At 54.8% G+C, this 16,476-nt stretch overlaps 1 protein-coding gene across 1 annotated transcript in view; it reads right to left on the bottom strand.

Moving 5' to 3' along the window:
* SIPA1L2 (signal induced proliferation associated 1 like 2) overlaps positions 1 to 16,476 on the bottom strand; it is a 105,274-nt gene that overhangs the window by 5,176 nt on the left and 83,622 nt on the right. Inside the window, exons 18-19 of the mRNA XM_027770859.1 lie at positions 10,186 to 10,317; positions 331 to 384 (exon numbers count right to left, since the gene is read on the bottom strand). Of these exons, the coding sequence (XP_027626660.1) occupies positions 331 to 384; positions 10,186 to 10,317 (186 nt within the window). The remainder of the gene's footprint in view (positions 1 to 330; positions 385 to 10,185; positions 10,318 to 16,476) is intronic.

Raw genomic sequence — 16,476 nt, 5'->3', positions numbered from 1 at the left:
GCCCCCCCACCAGGCTTAGGGCAGCCACACATGCCGGCCCCGGGGACGACCAGCAGATCCTGGATTTGCTGGAGCCACTTTGCTTTCTGCTTTCCACCTCCCAAGAGATGCCAAAGCCGCCGGCCGTGCAGAGCGAGCAGTCGGAGGATGACTCAGCGCTGGACAGGTCCTCTCCTCCAGCTCGCTCTGCACCCAGACATTCTGGAGGCACAGTGGCCAGAGCACACATCCCCTCGCACCCCACACCCTGGTGACCATGCAGACGTGCAGACACGGGGACTCTACAGAGGAAGGACGGGGTCGAGGCCAACGACTGGCCCAGACAGTCACCTAGACAAGACGGGTGGTGGCAGGGCAGCCCGAGCTCCTCGTCTGAGTCAAGACCTGGAATAAGATTTAGAATTTTCCTATGAACAGGGATAGTTCTTTGCATTTGAGACTCCGGGGCCCACATGGGCCCAAGTAATGGGGTGTTCTGAAGTGCAGCGAGGGAATGACAGAGATAGGCCAGGAGAAGCCCTGCAGGGCCAGAGTCACATAACGCTGAACAACGGGGGTGTGCACACGCATGGGTGCTTCAACGGAGGCTGGTGAGTACGCCAAAGATGGTGGGCCATGCCCACAGAGCACGATGCTCGGTCTGCTCAGTGGCCCACCCCACACGTAAGAGTGAGCTACAAGGTCACCTCACTGGAAGCCGGTATGGGACGAGGTCAGGCCCTCCACGGTTCTAGAGGCCCCACCAGCCCAGCTGCAGGCCTTGTTTCGGGACAGGGCCATTTCTACTCCCGGCACCTCGGTGCCTCCAGAGCCAGGTAGGAAAGGGAGTGGGGCAGACCGGCCCAGCAATCAGGCTGAACACTGAGCAAGAACTCCGGCCCAGAATGCGGGAGGGCACATGGAAGCCAAGCCCTGCTTCTGACCCATGCAGAGTGAGGAGCGGCCATCGTGTGACGTTGTGCTCACCACCCCTGGTGCCCTCCTTGGCTTCCGCACACAGGGACAGCTCCACCCTGGAATCTTCCAGCAGATGGTGAACGTGCCCGAGAGCCATTGCGCTACTGCTCTGGTACCGAGTGTGGGTTCCTGCTTGTGGTAACATCATTTGTAATTTAGACTGAGCAGAATTTGGGCACTGCCGTTTCCACACGCGATCTGATATGAGCAGCAGAGGTGGGGACAGAAACGAGCAGCTGCAGGCTGGGCCGGGAGTGGGCTGCTGCAGGGTGCAACCTAGCCCTCCGTTCTGCGAAGGCCCTGAGTAAGGGACACATCGTGGAAGGACGTTAACAGAAGATGTATTTTAATCCACAGTGGATTTAACCACTGACAAAAAAAGAACATTAAAAAAAAATGAAGTTTATTTTCTCACTTCTTTAAAGAATTCCACTGACTCATTCTCATTCTCCACACCCTGGTAATAACCCAGAATGCTTGTATTTTTCTTAATGTATTTGGGTGTGATGGGCAAGTCTAAAACCTGAATGAAAGCGTCTTAGTACACTTCATCCATTTCAACCTTAACTGATGAAACAGCCACAGATCTGACAGAAGCAGCAACGGCAGCTGTTCAGACATCCCTCAGGAGAAACAAGGTCCTTTTGGTCAGAAGGCAAGCGGCCAAAAATAGAGTTTTGCCAGGGACATAATTTCACAAAGAGGGTTTCGTTCTGGCTCTGGAGGCTTGGGAGGCAGGTTTGGAATGCGAGCAGGATGCTACTTGATTAAGTACCCGCACTGCGCTGCTCTGGAAGAGTTTCCAGGGGAGCTCTGTGCCTCCACAGCTCACTCTGTGCTGATAAATATTCAGAAACCCAGTAATTACTGACACTGAACCCAATGGCAGGAACAAAGCCATAGGCATAGGCAGGGACAGGAAAGCCGCCCGCGTTTGCGCACCTGGGCTGGGGTCTGCTCTCGCACCCTGGGGCGCGGCCGCTTGCTCGTCTCTGCCCCATTCTTTCCTGGGCAAGCAGGTTGGCCATCTTGGGACCCTGGGCATGGCTTATCCATAAAAGAATCCATCCCTTTAAATAACCCTTAAAGAAACCTTTTTCCCACCACAGTTTCTTACTTTAGTGCAATTAGCATTAAATAAGAGGAACAGGGTCGGCAGCTGGTGTGGTGGTGAAAGTGCTGAACCCTGCATGGCCAGCTCCATGGTTCAAGTCTCGGATCTGGTGGGCTGAAATACACGCTGGTGTGTGTGCCCAAAATACTACGAGGAGAATGGAGGAGAAGGGATTGTCACATGGCCATCGCCCCGGGGGAGTGATTTCTCATTTGCCCTCTCTCTCCATCGCTCTCCCACCAGTGCATGTGGACAGCTCAAAACAAAACAAAACTAAAAAAAAAAAAACACTAATAAATACGAGGAAACGTCAACACGTGATTCTATATCAATTTAGAGCTGAGACGGCAGAACAGCTGGCTCCAAGTATGGGTGGTCAGAAATGTCACAGCGCGTTTTTGTATAGAAAAAGTGCGTCGTGACTTCTCTGACAATCCAATATGCTGTCTGCGGCGCGGAGCAGAAATGCCGAGTCTGGCCCAGCACCAAGGCTGCTGAGGGCGTGAAGCCGGACAACAGAGCACGGGCAGGCCTGCCATAGGGATGCACAAGCACACGGCCGGGTCACACTAACCTGGGGCCACAGGCACGTGGCTGGGTCACGCTGGCCTGGAGCCGCACACAAGGCTGTGCTATGCGTCCCTGCTAGAACACAGATCAAAGCCCAGCCGGGGTATGCAGCTGCATACAGGGAAGCAGAGGCTCTGCCTCTTCCCCTGTGCTCACTGGTTCGGAGGGCACTGACTACCCGGCTACCGGGGAGAGGGCATGCGGGCTCCGGCACTCAGTGCTTGGGTTCAGGTCTTCGGCAGCCCGTTAGGGCACGGAGACAGACAGAGGTGTAGGACCTGCCTTTGAGTAATCAACAAGGGAAGGCCCAGAAATGATCCTTTACTTAAGACACAGCCATTGCACTGGCCCAAAAGAAGTTTAATTGACTTTGGGACCTTTTGATTTACTATACTAAGTTTGACTTTGCTTTTATGGTCTGTGTGGCAGTCATTTTTCTTGTCTCTTTCTCCCCACTGATTACGTTACCGTTAGGAGGAGTTCCCCAGGATGTCACATTTTGATCATGCTTGCTTACACACATGCACAAATGCATGCATACACTCTGCCGAATGTGGGCCACTTCACACTGAGGCTGCAGCTTCTGAACCGGAAAAGTTCTCGTCATAGAGACGTACGGTTTATATGCTCTGTTTAAGAAACCAAGGGTATATGGAACAGGAAAAGGTATAAACCTCAGAAAATATGCTTGTGTGGGACGTGTCTTCCCCACAGCGGTGGCTGGTACGTCAGTTAACTCTGCACGCGCGCACACACCACAGGCCCGCAGGCTATGGGAGCTGACCCCAAGAGGAGATGGTGTTGGCCATCAGGAGAAAGAGTGAAACTCCGGAGAGGAGGACAGGCGTTTCAGGGATGCAGAATCCAGGTCTCCAACCTTCAGTTTGCCAGTTTCCCTTTTAAGTCTGTTTTCTCCTAAAACATCATCCATTCAACTGCTGCCAACTGCCGACCTCGGCCATTTGAATGAACAAGAGCGCTCTGAATGCTGGGCCTTCTGAAGAGACTCCAGTCCTCCCCACGTCACTGTCTGACCCAGTGGAGTGTTGGAGTTGTGTCTGTTTCCAGAACATGCTGGGCTTGGGGGTGTGGATGGCAGCTTCACAAGCTATGTGCCCCTAGGACAAAGAGTATGATGACCAACACAGGGGGGCAGACACCTCACTGGGCCAGAAGTGCTGATCTCACCTGGGATTCCGACATGCACAGGGCAGGTCTCGGCCTCGTCAGACGTATGGTCTGAAACGTGACTCAGTGAGATTCCCTAACTTGCCTGTCATGGCCTCGGGGAGCGAGGAGAGCTGGGCTGACAGCGGCGGGGGCACACGCTGCCTCATGGACCCAGAAAGGACTTCCCAGGATTTCTGACATCTAGTTTTTCTTCCCTTTTAGTAGGTTTGGTTATCTGTTTGCTTATTGGTTAGTGTTAATAATGCTGCATAATGTTTTTCTATTGGGAACTTCTCAATTCTTTTGAATAGGTTTCTGGTCTCAGGGCAGGTATGGTTTTCTGGCTCGAGCTACGTATCATCCTACTGCTTCAACAAAAAGACGGTCGGCTTCGTCATCTTCACCTTCATACCCGCTACGGTATTGGTGGTGGCGACCCAGAACTGTCGCATGCTTCCCCACATCCAAAGGTGTCAGCTGCCGGCCCATCATCCCCTAAATCAGCCCTCCCGAGGCAGGGCTGCGCGTCCACGTGTCGGGACGCCTGTTCTCCACGGATATGGTACCTCATGCTGGGACAGCCTCTTTCTGTACGTCGACACGCCGCTTCACCTCTCGCGTGTGCTACAAACCTCTCCCTTTCTATTTTAATATTCTCTCCCAGGCTCATAAGAGGCCTAACATCTGGATTCTTTTATCTGGCCATATTGCAATCTGCGTGTTCTCTCACTACTCCGTAATTATAGCACTTCCGAATGATAATCGCTCTCTCTTTAGGTTTTTCTAAAATTGACTGTTGTAATTCCTAAATCCAAGTGAAGCACAGAAATTCCTTCCCCTGGAACTCTTGACTATATTCAGAGTTCTATCTGGCTCTTTGTTTTTCCTCAAAAGAACACAATCATTACTGTGTTGACATATTATTGACATAATAGATTTTTGATTGCACATTATCTATTTTCCAATCAGATGTAATTAAGTTCTTTTAACCCAAGTTTATTTCAAACATATATATCTCCTTTATATATTTGCATTGAAACTGTACTAAGTCTACAAATAATTCAGGAAGAAGCCATCTCTACTAAAGCTCTCTCTCCATACTAGCCTTACATGTATTAGGACCTTTCAGGTATCAGGGCATTCCTCGGATTGCTTTCTTTATAATTCCAAGGATGGCTTAATCCCCAATGGATGTATAACTTCACCTTGCTGGTATAGCTAGCGTTGTCTTTTACGACTGCTCCGTAGAAGACGGCTCCCACACAGTCACCAGCCCTAGTCTCTGCCCCTTCCCTGGAATCTGACTGGCCTCATAACTTGCTTTGACCAATAGAATGTGGTAGGTATAATGTCCTGGGACTTCTAGGATGAGGCCTAAGGAGACCACAAGCTTCTGCTTTTGCTCTCCTGATTGCTCGAGCTCTGTCTGAAGAAGTACAATTACCCTGATAGAGACAGGAGTCCAGCTGGACCCAGCCACTGCAGATGCAGACCTGTGAGTGAAGTCACCCGAGTGCTGCAGTCTGAGCCGAGTTCCAGCTGCTGAAACCATACAGAGCAGAAGAACCACCCAGCTGAGCCCAGCTAACCCAAAGAATCATGAGAAACAAACTGTTGTTTTCAGCCATTAATTTTGGGGTGGTTTGTAATACAGAGAAAGATAACTAAAAAAATTCATAGCAATTTGAAACGAGGCTTATAAAATATGTAATACATCTTAAAATAGTTTATCTAGTTACTTTAACTATTTTATAATCCCTAATAATTTCTTTATAAGCTTTCCTATTTTCTAGATATCGAAGCATGCCTATAATCTTTTTTTTTGGGGGGGGGTTTGGAGAGAGGTTTTTGCTATAGGGCGCGTGCGCTCGCCAGACAGACAGAGAGAGACAGAGAGACAGAAAGCGAGAAATCACCCCCCAGGGGGGATGGTCACGCCGCAATCCCTTCTCCTCCATTCTCCTCTCGGGATCTTGGGCACGCACGCACACGCGCCCGGCGTGAGTTCTAAGCCACTGGGTCCAGGACGTGAACCGCGGTCGACTACGTGGGAGTCCAGCAACATAGCCATTACGCTAACTGCTGGTTCCCAGAGAGTTTTTTGCTAAAGGGTGTATACACTCACTTGAAAGACAGAGAGAGACAGAAAGCGAGAAATCACCCCCCAGGGGGGATGGCCATGCTGCAATCCCTTCTCCTCCATTCTCCTCTCAGATCTGGGGCATGCACGCACCTGTGCCCGGTGTGAGTTTAAGTCACCGGGTCCAGGACTCGAACCACGGTTGACTACACGGGAGTCCAGTGACATAGCCATTATGCCAACTTCTGGTCCCTCCCAGTTTTTTTTTTTTTTACACAAAAATGTGCCATGACTTTTTTGATGACTTAACAACCCTGCAACTCCTGTGTGCACTGTCAGTGTGGCTCTTAAGGGACCTGGCACCTGCAGGGACGTGCAGCACAAGGAAGGAGGCCAGGGGGAGCAAAAGTGGGGGCCAGCGACACCCCCGGGCCTGGAGAGCTCATGGTATCTCCATCCACAGGCAGACACATCCCTGGGCAAGTCTGCTTGTTCAAATGTGCTGATGACCTACGTCGAAGCAGGGCACAGGCTAATTCCAGAGGACTGGACCTCAGGAAGACATTTTGAACACCTCTATTAGTTTAACAAGGAAATAAACAGACACAGGCATTTTGGGAATATCTTTTCACTACAAAGTTCTCCCCTCACTCAGAAAGGGCTCTGAGAACAGGTTTGGAGAGATTGAGTCACGGGCAGGGCAACTGGGTTACTAAGACATTCCTCTGAGTGGCTGAGGAGGCCAGCTGCACCCCATTGCCACCCTGCACTCCATGTTAGAGTGGGGGAGCTCACCGAGCCGATCGTGGGCAGGTGACCTGAAAAGACACTGATACAAGAGAATCCACCCACAGGACTGGAGGTGCAGGTTTGCAGATGAATTTTCACGAGCTGGCTGGTGTCTTGGGATGGGATGCAACCTGACAAAGCAGTATCAAAAATGACTGAAACTGGGAACCAGCAGTTAGTATAATGGCTATGTCACTGGACTCCCACGTAGTCGACCGTGGTTCGTGTCCCGGTCCCAGTGGCTTAAAACTCACGCCGGGCGCATGTGCGTGCGTGCCCAAGATCTCGAGAAGAGAATGGAGGAGAATGGAGGAGAAGGGATTGCGGCGTGACCATCTCCCCTGGGGGGTGATTTCTCGCTTTCTGTCTCTCTGTCTCGTGAGTGCACGCGCCCTATAGCAAAAACCTCTCGAAGAAGAAGAAGAAGAAGAGGAGGAGGAGAAGGAGGAGGAGGAGGAGGAGGAGGAGGAGAAGAAGAAGAAGAAGAAAATGGGCTTTCTTTGAGGAATGCTTGCCTGGTGAAAGGGGGCTACCTGGCTTATTGGAGGAAGATGGTCAGCCAACTGGGGAGCCATGCCATGGGCAGGGCTCCACTTAGGTGGTGACATCAGCTGCCCAGGATTCCTACATGACTGGTTCTCTCTGTGTCCTCACTGCTCCCCCTTTTTGGGATTCTCAGCACAATATCGCAGGGGGACTATGCAGTGGGGAGCGTGGTGGCAGAATTTATGAGTCACTGACATGCGGATCAGTTTCGCGCTACCGGGTCCTGTCATTCCATCGGCATGACCCATGCACCTCAACCCTTTCTTAAGGTGTCACCAGGTGTAAAAAAAAAAAAAGACTGAAACTCTCTGCATGTTACTTTTCCTGTATATGGTAAAGGTCAGATAGCCAAAATCCTCCTCGCTGGCACATGGAATCCCACGTCCTTCTCCTTGGTGGCTCTGGCCACCCGGGACTTCCAACCACAGGTACCCTTTTTATGATCTGAGTGTGCGGGTGCCCCCTCCTGTTCCTTCAGCTCAGAAGCAGCGTCTGATATACAGAACCACAGCACTGCAGGTGTCGGGCCGGCGGAGGCCCGCAGGTTCTACGTCTTACGGCTGAGGAGACGAGGCCCGCAGCAGTTGACCGGAGCCTCCTAGTCAGTGTTTGTGAAGGGCCTGGCCCAGCAGGAGAGCTGATTCCCTGGCTGAAAAGCCACCAGTCACTGCCATGCCATTCCTGCTGGCCCTACCTCCCTGAAAAAAATCCATTTTGTGGAGTCAGCATATGACACGGTGGTTAAGGTGCTGGACTCTGCAGTTTGAGTCTTGCACTCAGCAGCTTGAAATTCACTCTGGGTGTGTGTGTGTGCATGCCCCAAGTCCTGAAAGGAGAACACCAGAGAAGGGACTACAGCTTGGCTACCCCTCCTGAGGAGTGATTTCTCACTCTCCCTCTCTCTGTCTCTCCCGCAAGTACGTGCACCCCATGGCAAAAAATCTTTAAAAAAAAAGAGAGAGAGATTCATTTTCTAGCAGTGGTTCATCCCAAAGGATGATGGAGAGGGGCGAAGGGAAGTGAGCAGTCAGTAATGAGAGTGGGTGCAGAGACAGGATAGCGAGTACCCTCAAATCTGAAATGAAAAACGCGAGAGGACCCCAAGGTCGAAACCAAGGCCTCTGGTCTGCACAGATCGGTCGACGTCATCTGCTCTCTCCCGTGCTCGCCCTCCCATTTGCTTATTTTCATGTGTACTTGATAAATAAAGATAAGATAAATAAAATAACAGCCTTCCCTTGACAATCTCCTCACCTAATGAGAAGAGTCAGACCTGTGAGCAGAGCGGAATTCGGGGTGCTGTGTCTTTAAGCAGGACTCTCCTGGGGCAGTGAGAGCTCGTCAGAGTGGGAGCGTCTACACAGAGCACACAGACAGAAGGCTGCCACCTGTCACCTGCCACCTGGGTGGCTCTGGACCGAGGTAGACTTCCAGGCCCGTGGTGGAAGCATGGGGGGCCGTGGGCCCTGAGTGTTTGCAATATTTAGCTGACTTCTAAATATTGTGAGGAGGTATGTGGGCCTCACTCGAAGCACATGGAGTGTGCTGCCCCGGAGTAAGTGCTTTGTAAGTCAGGGAACCCTAGAACAGCCTCTCACCTTCCACCCGGAGAACAGGGAGAGCACGTTCATATTCAAAGGCCCCCCAGCAGGTCCTGGCCCCACTGTCCTGGTGAATGGGTTTCAACTCATGCCCCAGATGCTCAGGGCCAGAGGCCCCGATGCCAGCCAAGGAGCAAAGCCGCCGTGGGGCCGCTCTGGCGTCAAACTTGCCGAGGTCGGGCTGTTAAAGCCGCACACTCACCCCTGCTCAAACTCGAAGTGCACCTGCCCCAGGGTAACAACCTGATTGTGTCCCCAAGGCCCGACGCCTCAGAGCAGGGGCCGAGCTACCAGCCACTAGCTGGGCAGTTGGCAGGGGCGTGGGGAGGAGCAAGGTGGGGGTCACAGTGGACGAGATGCCCTGTGATGCTGCCCCTGCCCCTCAGGGCCTGGGACCTCCCTGAGTAAGCTGGGTACACATGACCTTGATCCGGGGCTGCCCGTGGCTGGGAGAGGAGGGGGATATGGAAGTCATTACTGGGTGCGTTTCTCACTCATGGAGAAAACAAACAGACTTAAATAAAGAGAATGAGAGAAGAGAAGACCTTGGGGGGAGGGGGGAGGAGGCGGCAGTGACGCGGGTGCACAGGCCCCTCCGAGGGTGGAGGACTGAGACGGCCCTGCCCCTCGGCCTCCTCGGCCATCCCAGCTGGCGACACCACAGTCAGCCTGAGGACGCTGAAAGAACGCAGGGGTGAATGGCAAGCCACAGGGCCACGGTCCAGGCTGCTGGTGACCCTAAAGGCTGAGGACGAGTGAAGAGTGTCTTCCTGGGCCCTGCCCTTCCCTGTGAGCGGGAGGAGGCTCGCTGGGGGGCTACGCAACATGCCGAGGGTCAGCAAGAGCACGGCAGCTGGGGGGCCTCACCGGTCGGGCCGCCCGCCTTCTCTGAGGCAGGGGTCTCACCAGGCAGCACTCCGAGTGGGCAGGTGTGCGGAGCTGTGGTGACAGAGACCCCACTCCCTATCCTGCGAACCCACGGCCCTGACCGCAAGAGTCTCCTCCTGCCCCAACTCCTTACCCCAGGGAAAGTCACGTGAGGGTCCTATAACCCCCTCCTCTTTTCAGAGAAGAGAACGGGTCAAAGAGGACGTGGCCTCCCAGGTTACCGCCAGTGCCTGAACCAGTGCCGGTTCGGGGGTGCAGTGCCGCGTGCTGCTGCGTGACAGTCTCCCCGAGACGGTCTCGGGCCAGAGCCCAAACTTGGTCTGCTTGTTTCCACCATCGAACACGGACCGGCACCCTAGTCCTTCCCCAGACAGTCCAGTCTGAGGCACAGCCACGTGCCCTGAGCTGCCTCGGGCTCACAGGAAAGCGTGCCCAGGAGGGGTGAGGCCTGGAGGAGGGCGAGTCTTTACCTTCAAACGCCCGAGCCGCGTCCACGAGATGGGACCAGTCCAGCCCCGTGGCTGTGTCCGGGAGGGGCATCAGGCCAGGGTCTGCACACTTGGACTTATCTGATAAGGACCCGTCGGAGAACCAGAACTCATCTAAACAGAAACAAAACCAGAGCGTCAGTCGGCCAGGCACAGCACAGGTGCCGTCGTCCCACGCGGAGCATCGGTCAGTGTGTCAGGACACACCTGTCCCCACCCAGAGTGGCCAAGGGACTTGCTGTAAAACACCTGCTCGCCCTGGAGAAGGCGACACTCAGCTGCAGACGCTGGAAGGCTCGAGCTGGAGTGGAGGTCTGTCCACGCAGCCAATTCCAGACGAGTCAGAGGGTGGCCGGTACCAGACAGGCCCCAGGAGGCGGAAATAAGCCCCTGTACGACACTGCAATTTCCGGGAGCCCTTTCCCAGAAGGCTTCTCTTGAGTCCGACTAATCGCAGGATAAATTCTTTGCTTCCAGGCGACGCTCCCCTTTCCGGAGTCTGCAGGTTTCACACTGCTGCAGAAGGCTCCCAGCGATTGCTCCGTCCCAAGTACGAAAGCTCCCGAGGAGCTCACACTCATCTTAGCAAGCTCACACTCATCAAGCAAGCCGGGACCGTGCACGCCTATCTTTTTCTTTTTGGTATTAATAGTTTTTGTTATAAGGCATGCACCCTTGCCAGAGAGAGCAAAAGTAAGAAACCACCCCTGGGGGAGTGGCCATGCCTCAATCCCTCCTCCATTCTCTCGGGATCTGGAGTATGCACGCGCATGCACCTGGCACCCTTTCAAACCTCCAGGTCTGGGACCAGAACCATGCAGTCAGTCACATGAGATCCAGACCCTTAACCTCCACAGCACCGCGGGCTTTGAACGCCTGCTCTAAACTGCGGGGCGACTTGTTTTTCTTCATAGATTGAGGAGAGAGGGGGAAGAGAGCGCTGCTTCATATGCTGAGAAGGGAAATGTGGAGGCGGGTGGCGTTCTGACTAACCTAGCTAACTCAGACCGCCTAACGCGGGAGCTTCCCCCACAGACCACCCGACTTTGCCACTGGCTGCACACACGGACCGCTTCCATTTCTGTTTCGCCTTCAACTCTCGCGAACGGTGCTGAGTGGCTACATCATTAATAACGCGAGCTGTTCAAGACTCTTCATGCCTCTGAGGACATGTTCAAATAGGTTCAACTGGGGACCAGCCGGAGACGTGGAGGTCAAGGTGCTGGCTCCCACATGGTCCACAGCAGTTTGAGACCTGCACCTGGCAGCTCGAAGGTCACATCAGGCTGTGTGCATGCCCAGAATCCCAAGAGGAGAATGGAGGAGGAACCGCGGTGCGGCCATCCCCTGGGGGACGATTTCTCACTTACTCTTTCTCTCTCCCTGGCAAGTGTACATACTCTGACAAAAACCCCAAACAAAAAAATACTTAAAAAATAAAAAATAACAAGGCTACACCAGATAGGCTTCAGCCAGACCTTCTCTGACGGGCTCTCTGGGGCCTGCCCACGGCATGCACGCCGCTATGTGAGCCTATCTCACGAATCGGACCAATCGAAATCATGGCCGCCTGGTTGCCTGGGCCTCGATTACGGCAGTCAGGGACATCGTTAGGCAAACGCACGTGTAATTTTGCTCCCGCATCCTTCAGGGCAGCTGTGGACTGCTGGCGTCTGGGCTGAGACAGAGCGTGACCTGGCCTTGAAGGAGCCCGGGGCCGCTCACACGGCGCTGGCACATGGCCGAGGCAGCGGAGGTGCAGCCCCCGAGGCCGTGGCCTAAGCCAGCACAGAGTGCCCCTTGCCCACAGCCACGCTCAGCTGTGCTGGAGCCGACTTCGTCCCCTGTCCCCACTTGGACGGGAACCAGGCACAAGGGCTTCCTCGGCACCGTCCCTGCCACCTCCCTCTTGGTGTGCTCTACTCTGAAACCACAACGTCCCGTCCCTGCAGGGCGCGTGCTCTGGGATCGCTCCTGGCCTCGTGGAACAGGGAGCAGCCAGAAGTGAGGCTGGGAAGGGAGCGGGCAGCAGGACCTCGGTCACTGCCCCGCCTCACGCCCAGCACCATCTCTGCCAGGGAGGGGAGCACAGGAGTGGCCCCTCTGAGCTGAGCAGAGCTGGGGCTGTGCTGGCTCGCAGCACTTCATCGGGGCGTTCAGGATCATCCCCAGGTCCAGAGGCGAGGAAGCCCAGGGAGCTTCTCCTCCCCACAGACGGCTTCCTCCGCCAGACCCACCTGCTGCTCTGCCCCCGGCAGGTTTGCTGCTCAAGAGGTAAAGAAATTCTAGGAGTAGTGGCAAGTACTTTTGGGGTACGAGTGTGGGGTCTGGGAGGGCTGTAGGGCCAGGCGTCAGGAACTCAGGCTGATTCAAGACCCTCCCCTGGTCCTGCCTCACCAAAAGGACATTCCACTCAGTGAGGGTTCTAGGTCTTGTGTCTCCACAAAGAAAGGCCTCTACCCACTGACAGCCAGCCCTGCCCACGCAGCAGCACCAGGCAGAGAGAAGACTGGGGGCGCCCAAGGACAGCCCCAGTCCAACTCTGGAGGTAAGTTCTTCAGAATACGGGGTGCAAGGCTAATGCCCATCCCCCTAGTTTTCTTTCCTTTTTTTGGTTCCCCTCCCTGTTTTCTTATGCCAGAAGGTGTGTGGAAGAGAGAGGAGAGAAAGAGCGTTACTCCCAGCAGGTCTGGTCCCACCACAACCCCTCCTCTAGCTCTCCTTCCTGTTAGGGCTCACACGCACACGTGCACACATGCACACACACACACGTGCACACACTAGCATGATTTCTTTTAAGAGACAGAATTTTGCTGTAGGGAGAGCACTCAGCGGAGAGACAGTGAAAAAGAAAGCGAGAAATCACCCCCAGAGGGATGGCCATGCCGCAAGCCCCTCTCCATTTTCCTCTCAGGAGTTTGGGCACGCAGGGACACATAAGCTCTCGGTGTGAGTTTTAAGCCACTGGGTTCGAAACTTGAATCGTGGTCGACTATGTGGGAGTCCAGTGATGTAACCATTACACCACCTGCTGGTCCCACCCAATGCGACATTCAGGAAGCCAGGGCTGGGACCCAAACCCTGGTAGGCCATGTAGGATGCCCCCCCACCCCTACCCCGTGTAGCATGAGTCACTATTCACGGGGCTGCCCTTCCTGACTTCTTTGATTTCTGCAGAGATTTTTGTTCTAGGGCATGTGCACCAGAGACGCAGATGGAAAGTGAGAAATCACCCCCCGGGGGGATGGGCATGCCGCAACCCCTTCTCCTCCATTCTCCTCTCAGGACTTGGGGCACGCATACACATGTGCCCAGCATGAATTTCTTTTTTCTCTTCATTTTTATTTTTGGAGAGGTTTTTGCTATAGGGCACATGCACTCACCAGAAAGACAGAGAGAGACAGAGAGATAGAAAGCGAGAAATCATCCCCCCAGGGAGAATGGCCACACCACAATCTCTTCTTTATTTTCCTCTTGGGATCTTGGGCATGCATGCACACACGCCCGGCATGAGTTTAAGCCACAGAATCTGGGACTTGAACTGCGGTTGGTTACATGGGAGTGCGGGTTGTTACCAGGGAACCCGCGTCCACAGCCATTACGTCAACTGCTGGTCCCACCCTGCATGAGTTTCAAGTCTCCAGGTCCAGGACTTGAACTGTGACTGACCATGTGGGAGTCCAGCACCATAGCCAATACGCCACCTGCTGGCCTCCCTTCCAGACGTCTTGTCCCTTCTACGGCTGAGAGCTCAAACAGCCATCATCCCCACACATTCGATGCATATTTAGCTAATTCTTACAGTCTTGGGTTAACTAATTAAAAGCTTTGACTATTCCTAAGTGCTCCTGAACTTCCACGGCACGTGGTCATTTGCGACCTCAGCAAGGCACACGTTCGAATGCTGGTGGCCAGGAGGCTAATGCCCAGAGTGTGTGAGCAGGGGAGGGAGGGCGCCAGCCCAGCCATGCCCTCAGCAGCTCAGGTCTCTGCCACTACCCTGCCCGCCACGCACACGGAGGCCCCACACCGAGAGCTTTGGCAGCTTTGGGACCCGAGAAGGTCAGAGTGTACGATTCCCAGCCAAAGGCAAGCCCAGGGCGCCCCCACGTGAGTGGAGAACTGGGGAACAAAAGGAAATCATAGCCCGTGGCACTTCACCCCACACGCTGCAACCCAGCCACAGCGTGTTTGGTAAGTGGCCACTGCATATGAGCGGCGGGGTGAGGAGAGCTGAGGGAGGGGACGCGCACCACGGGGAGGTGCGGGTAGCGGCAGCTATGCAGGAAGGGGGCCAGGGCTGTGACCGCAAGACGGCGGCATCTTTGGGCAGAGTTGTCGGGAGGCGACACGGCCGAGCCCCCGGGTGAGGAGCCGCTGGAGGAGGAAGGGGAGCTCTGCGTCAGTGGCAGTTAAGCCGAAGCCCTGTCTCGGTGAGCAGGAAGAGCCCGGTGGCAGCGCAGTCCCCTTGGCTGAGGGGAGGGCCACCCCGTCTCTCCCTGAATACTCACAATGGAAAGCACCGGGCCTGCCTTCTCCAGCGGCTAGAAAACCGTGGATTGGAGTAAACAGTTCGCCCTCTCCTTGAGACTTCACAGAAGCAGACTTTACCCTCCTTTGGTGAACGAGGGCTACTCCCACGAACGCCAGCGATGCTTTCCAAGCACCTGCCACCTCCAGGTGCTTCTAGGCACGTGGGCACCCGGGGAGGGGAGAGCGGTCAGGACAGCTGCTGGCCTCAGAGGGCCCAGCCCAGCGGATGGACGGTGCCACCGGCCCGACAGGGGCCTGGGCGAGGCACACGCGCTGCACACTGGAGCAAGGTGTGAGTGACCACCTGCCCTCCGCAGAGCCGGCCAGCTGTAACGGTCACAGCCCGAGTGCCACAGTTCTGTAGAGAAGGCACCTTCGCCTCCGGGTCAAATCCAGCTCTCCAAGCCCGGTCACGTCAGGAGCCCATGCTGCCCTCCCGGCCAAGTCAGAAGACAGTGGGTGGGGTGCTGGCTGGCTCTCCACGTGCCAGAGAGTGACCTGCACAGGGACAGGTCCGCAGGCACCCACCCCAAGCATGGGGACCTCCTGTCAAGGCTGTCCTCACAGAGCTCTTCCAGCCGGAACTCTGAGCTGGCATTACAGGTGCAGACAGGCACCTGTCAGGTAAGGGACAGACGGGACAGGAAAAGCGCTTGCTGGCATTATCTGATATCCACAACCCTTCCTATGAATTCTCAGTGTCAGACGACGGTAAAGTACAGGCCGGTGGCGAGGACACCCTGTGAAAGCACTTCCCAGGCCCGGGGACAGACACCATTCCCCCTCCCCTCTGAAAGGGGCTTGGCTCTGCTCGTAATTCTCATCGCACAGGGCACACATGGGCCTGACTCGGCTGTAAGGGAGCTCGCGGGTCCTGGGAGGTGGAGAGAGCTGAGGTGCCACGGCCTGGCACCTGCTCTGGCCCACGACACAGGCATCCTGCTTGTCCACCTCCAACCCAGACCGCAGTAGCCGCCTTTACTGCTGCTGTTCTAAACGCCCGGGGACCTTCCTGCCAGCGTGTCCTGGTGCTCGGTTATCTGAGGCTCCACAGTCACGCTCCAAAACCACAGGGTGTCTATTACAGCGGCGACCGGGAACGTCTGCAAAGGAGAAAGGGCCCGCTGGACAGCCAGCCCCTGCCCCGTCCTCTCTGCCATCGCTCGGTGGCCGGTGCCAGGTCACCTACGACACACACCCGCTGAGCACACACCTGGGCTGTGTGGCGACTCACGCGAGGGCTAGACTGGGAGATGAGATTGCTTTAGAGGCACCTCCGCGAGGTGCACAGGTCGGAACTACAGGCTGGGAGACTGTACAGACGTGAATACCGATTTTATTCTGAACCTTAGGGACTCTCACTGGTCTATCCTCATGGGAAGATTCCACCATTCTTCAGAGTTTTCATCTTGATCCCGTAATAAATAAATAAATAGATAAATAAAAACTCAGGGATTCTTTCCTTAAACTTGTGGACGTGCCAGAGCTGGGAACTGCCTGAATGAGCTCAGATGTCCCCTCTGTCAAGGAGAAGGCCGCTGTGGCGGTGTTCTGGCCCATGAGCTGGCTGTCTAAGTGGCCACTTACTGCCCAGTCTCTTTCCTATCTGAACCACTAAAGAGATTCTCCCTTGCAAGCTACCATAATGACAACACAGGCCCTAAAGGCAAGTTAGAAACCTCCAGAAATGTCTTCCACACCGGATGACATAACGTTTGTAACCCTCCACGTTGAAGACAC

The sequence above is a fragment of the Tupaia chinensis genome, unplaced genomic scaffold (genome assembly GCF_000334495.1).
Source record: "Tupaia chinensis unplaced genomic scaffold, TupChi_1.0 Scaffold000161_1, whole genome shotgun sequence".
NCBI classification, from domain to species: domain Eukaryota; kingdom Metazoa; phylum Chordata; class Mammalia; order Scandentia; family Tupaiidae; genus Tupaia; species Tupaia belangeri.
This window is presented reverse-complemented; position numbering and strand designations above follow the sequence as displayed.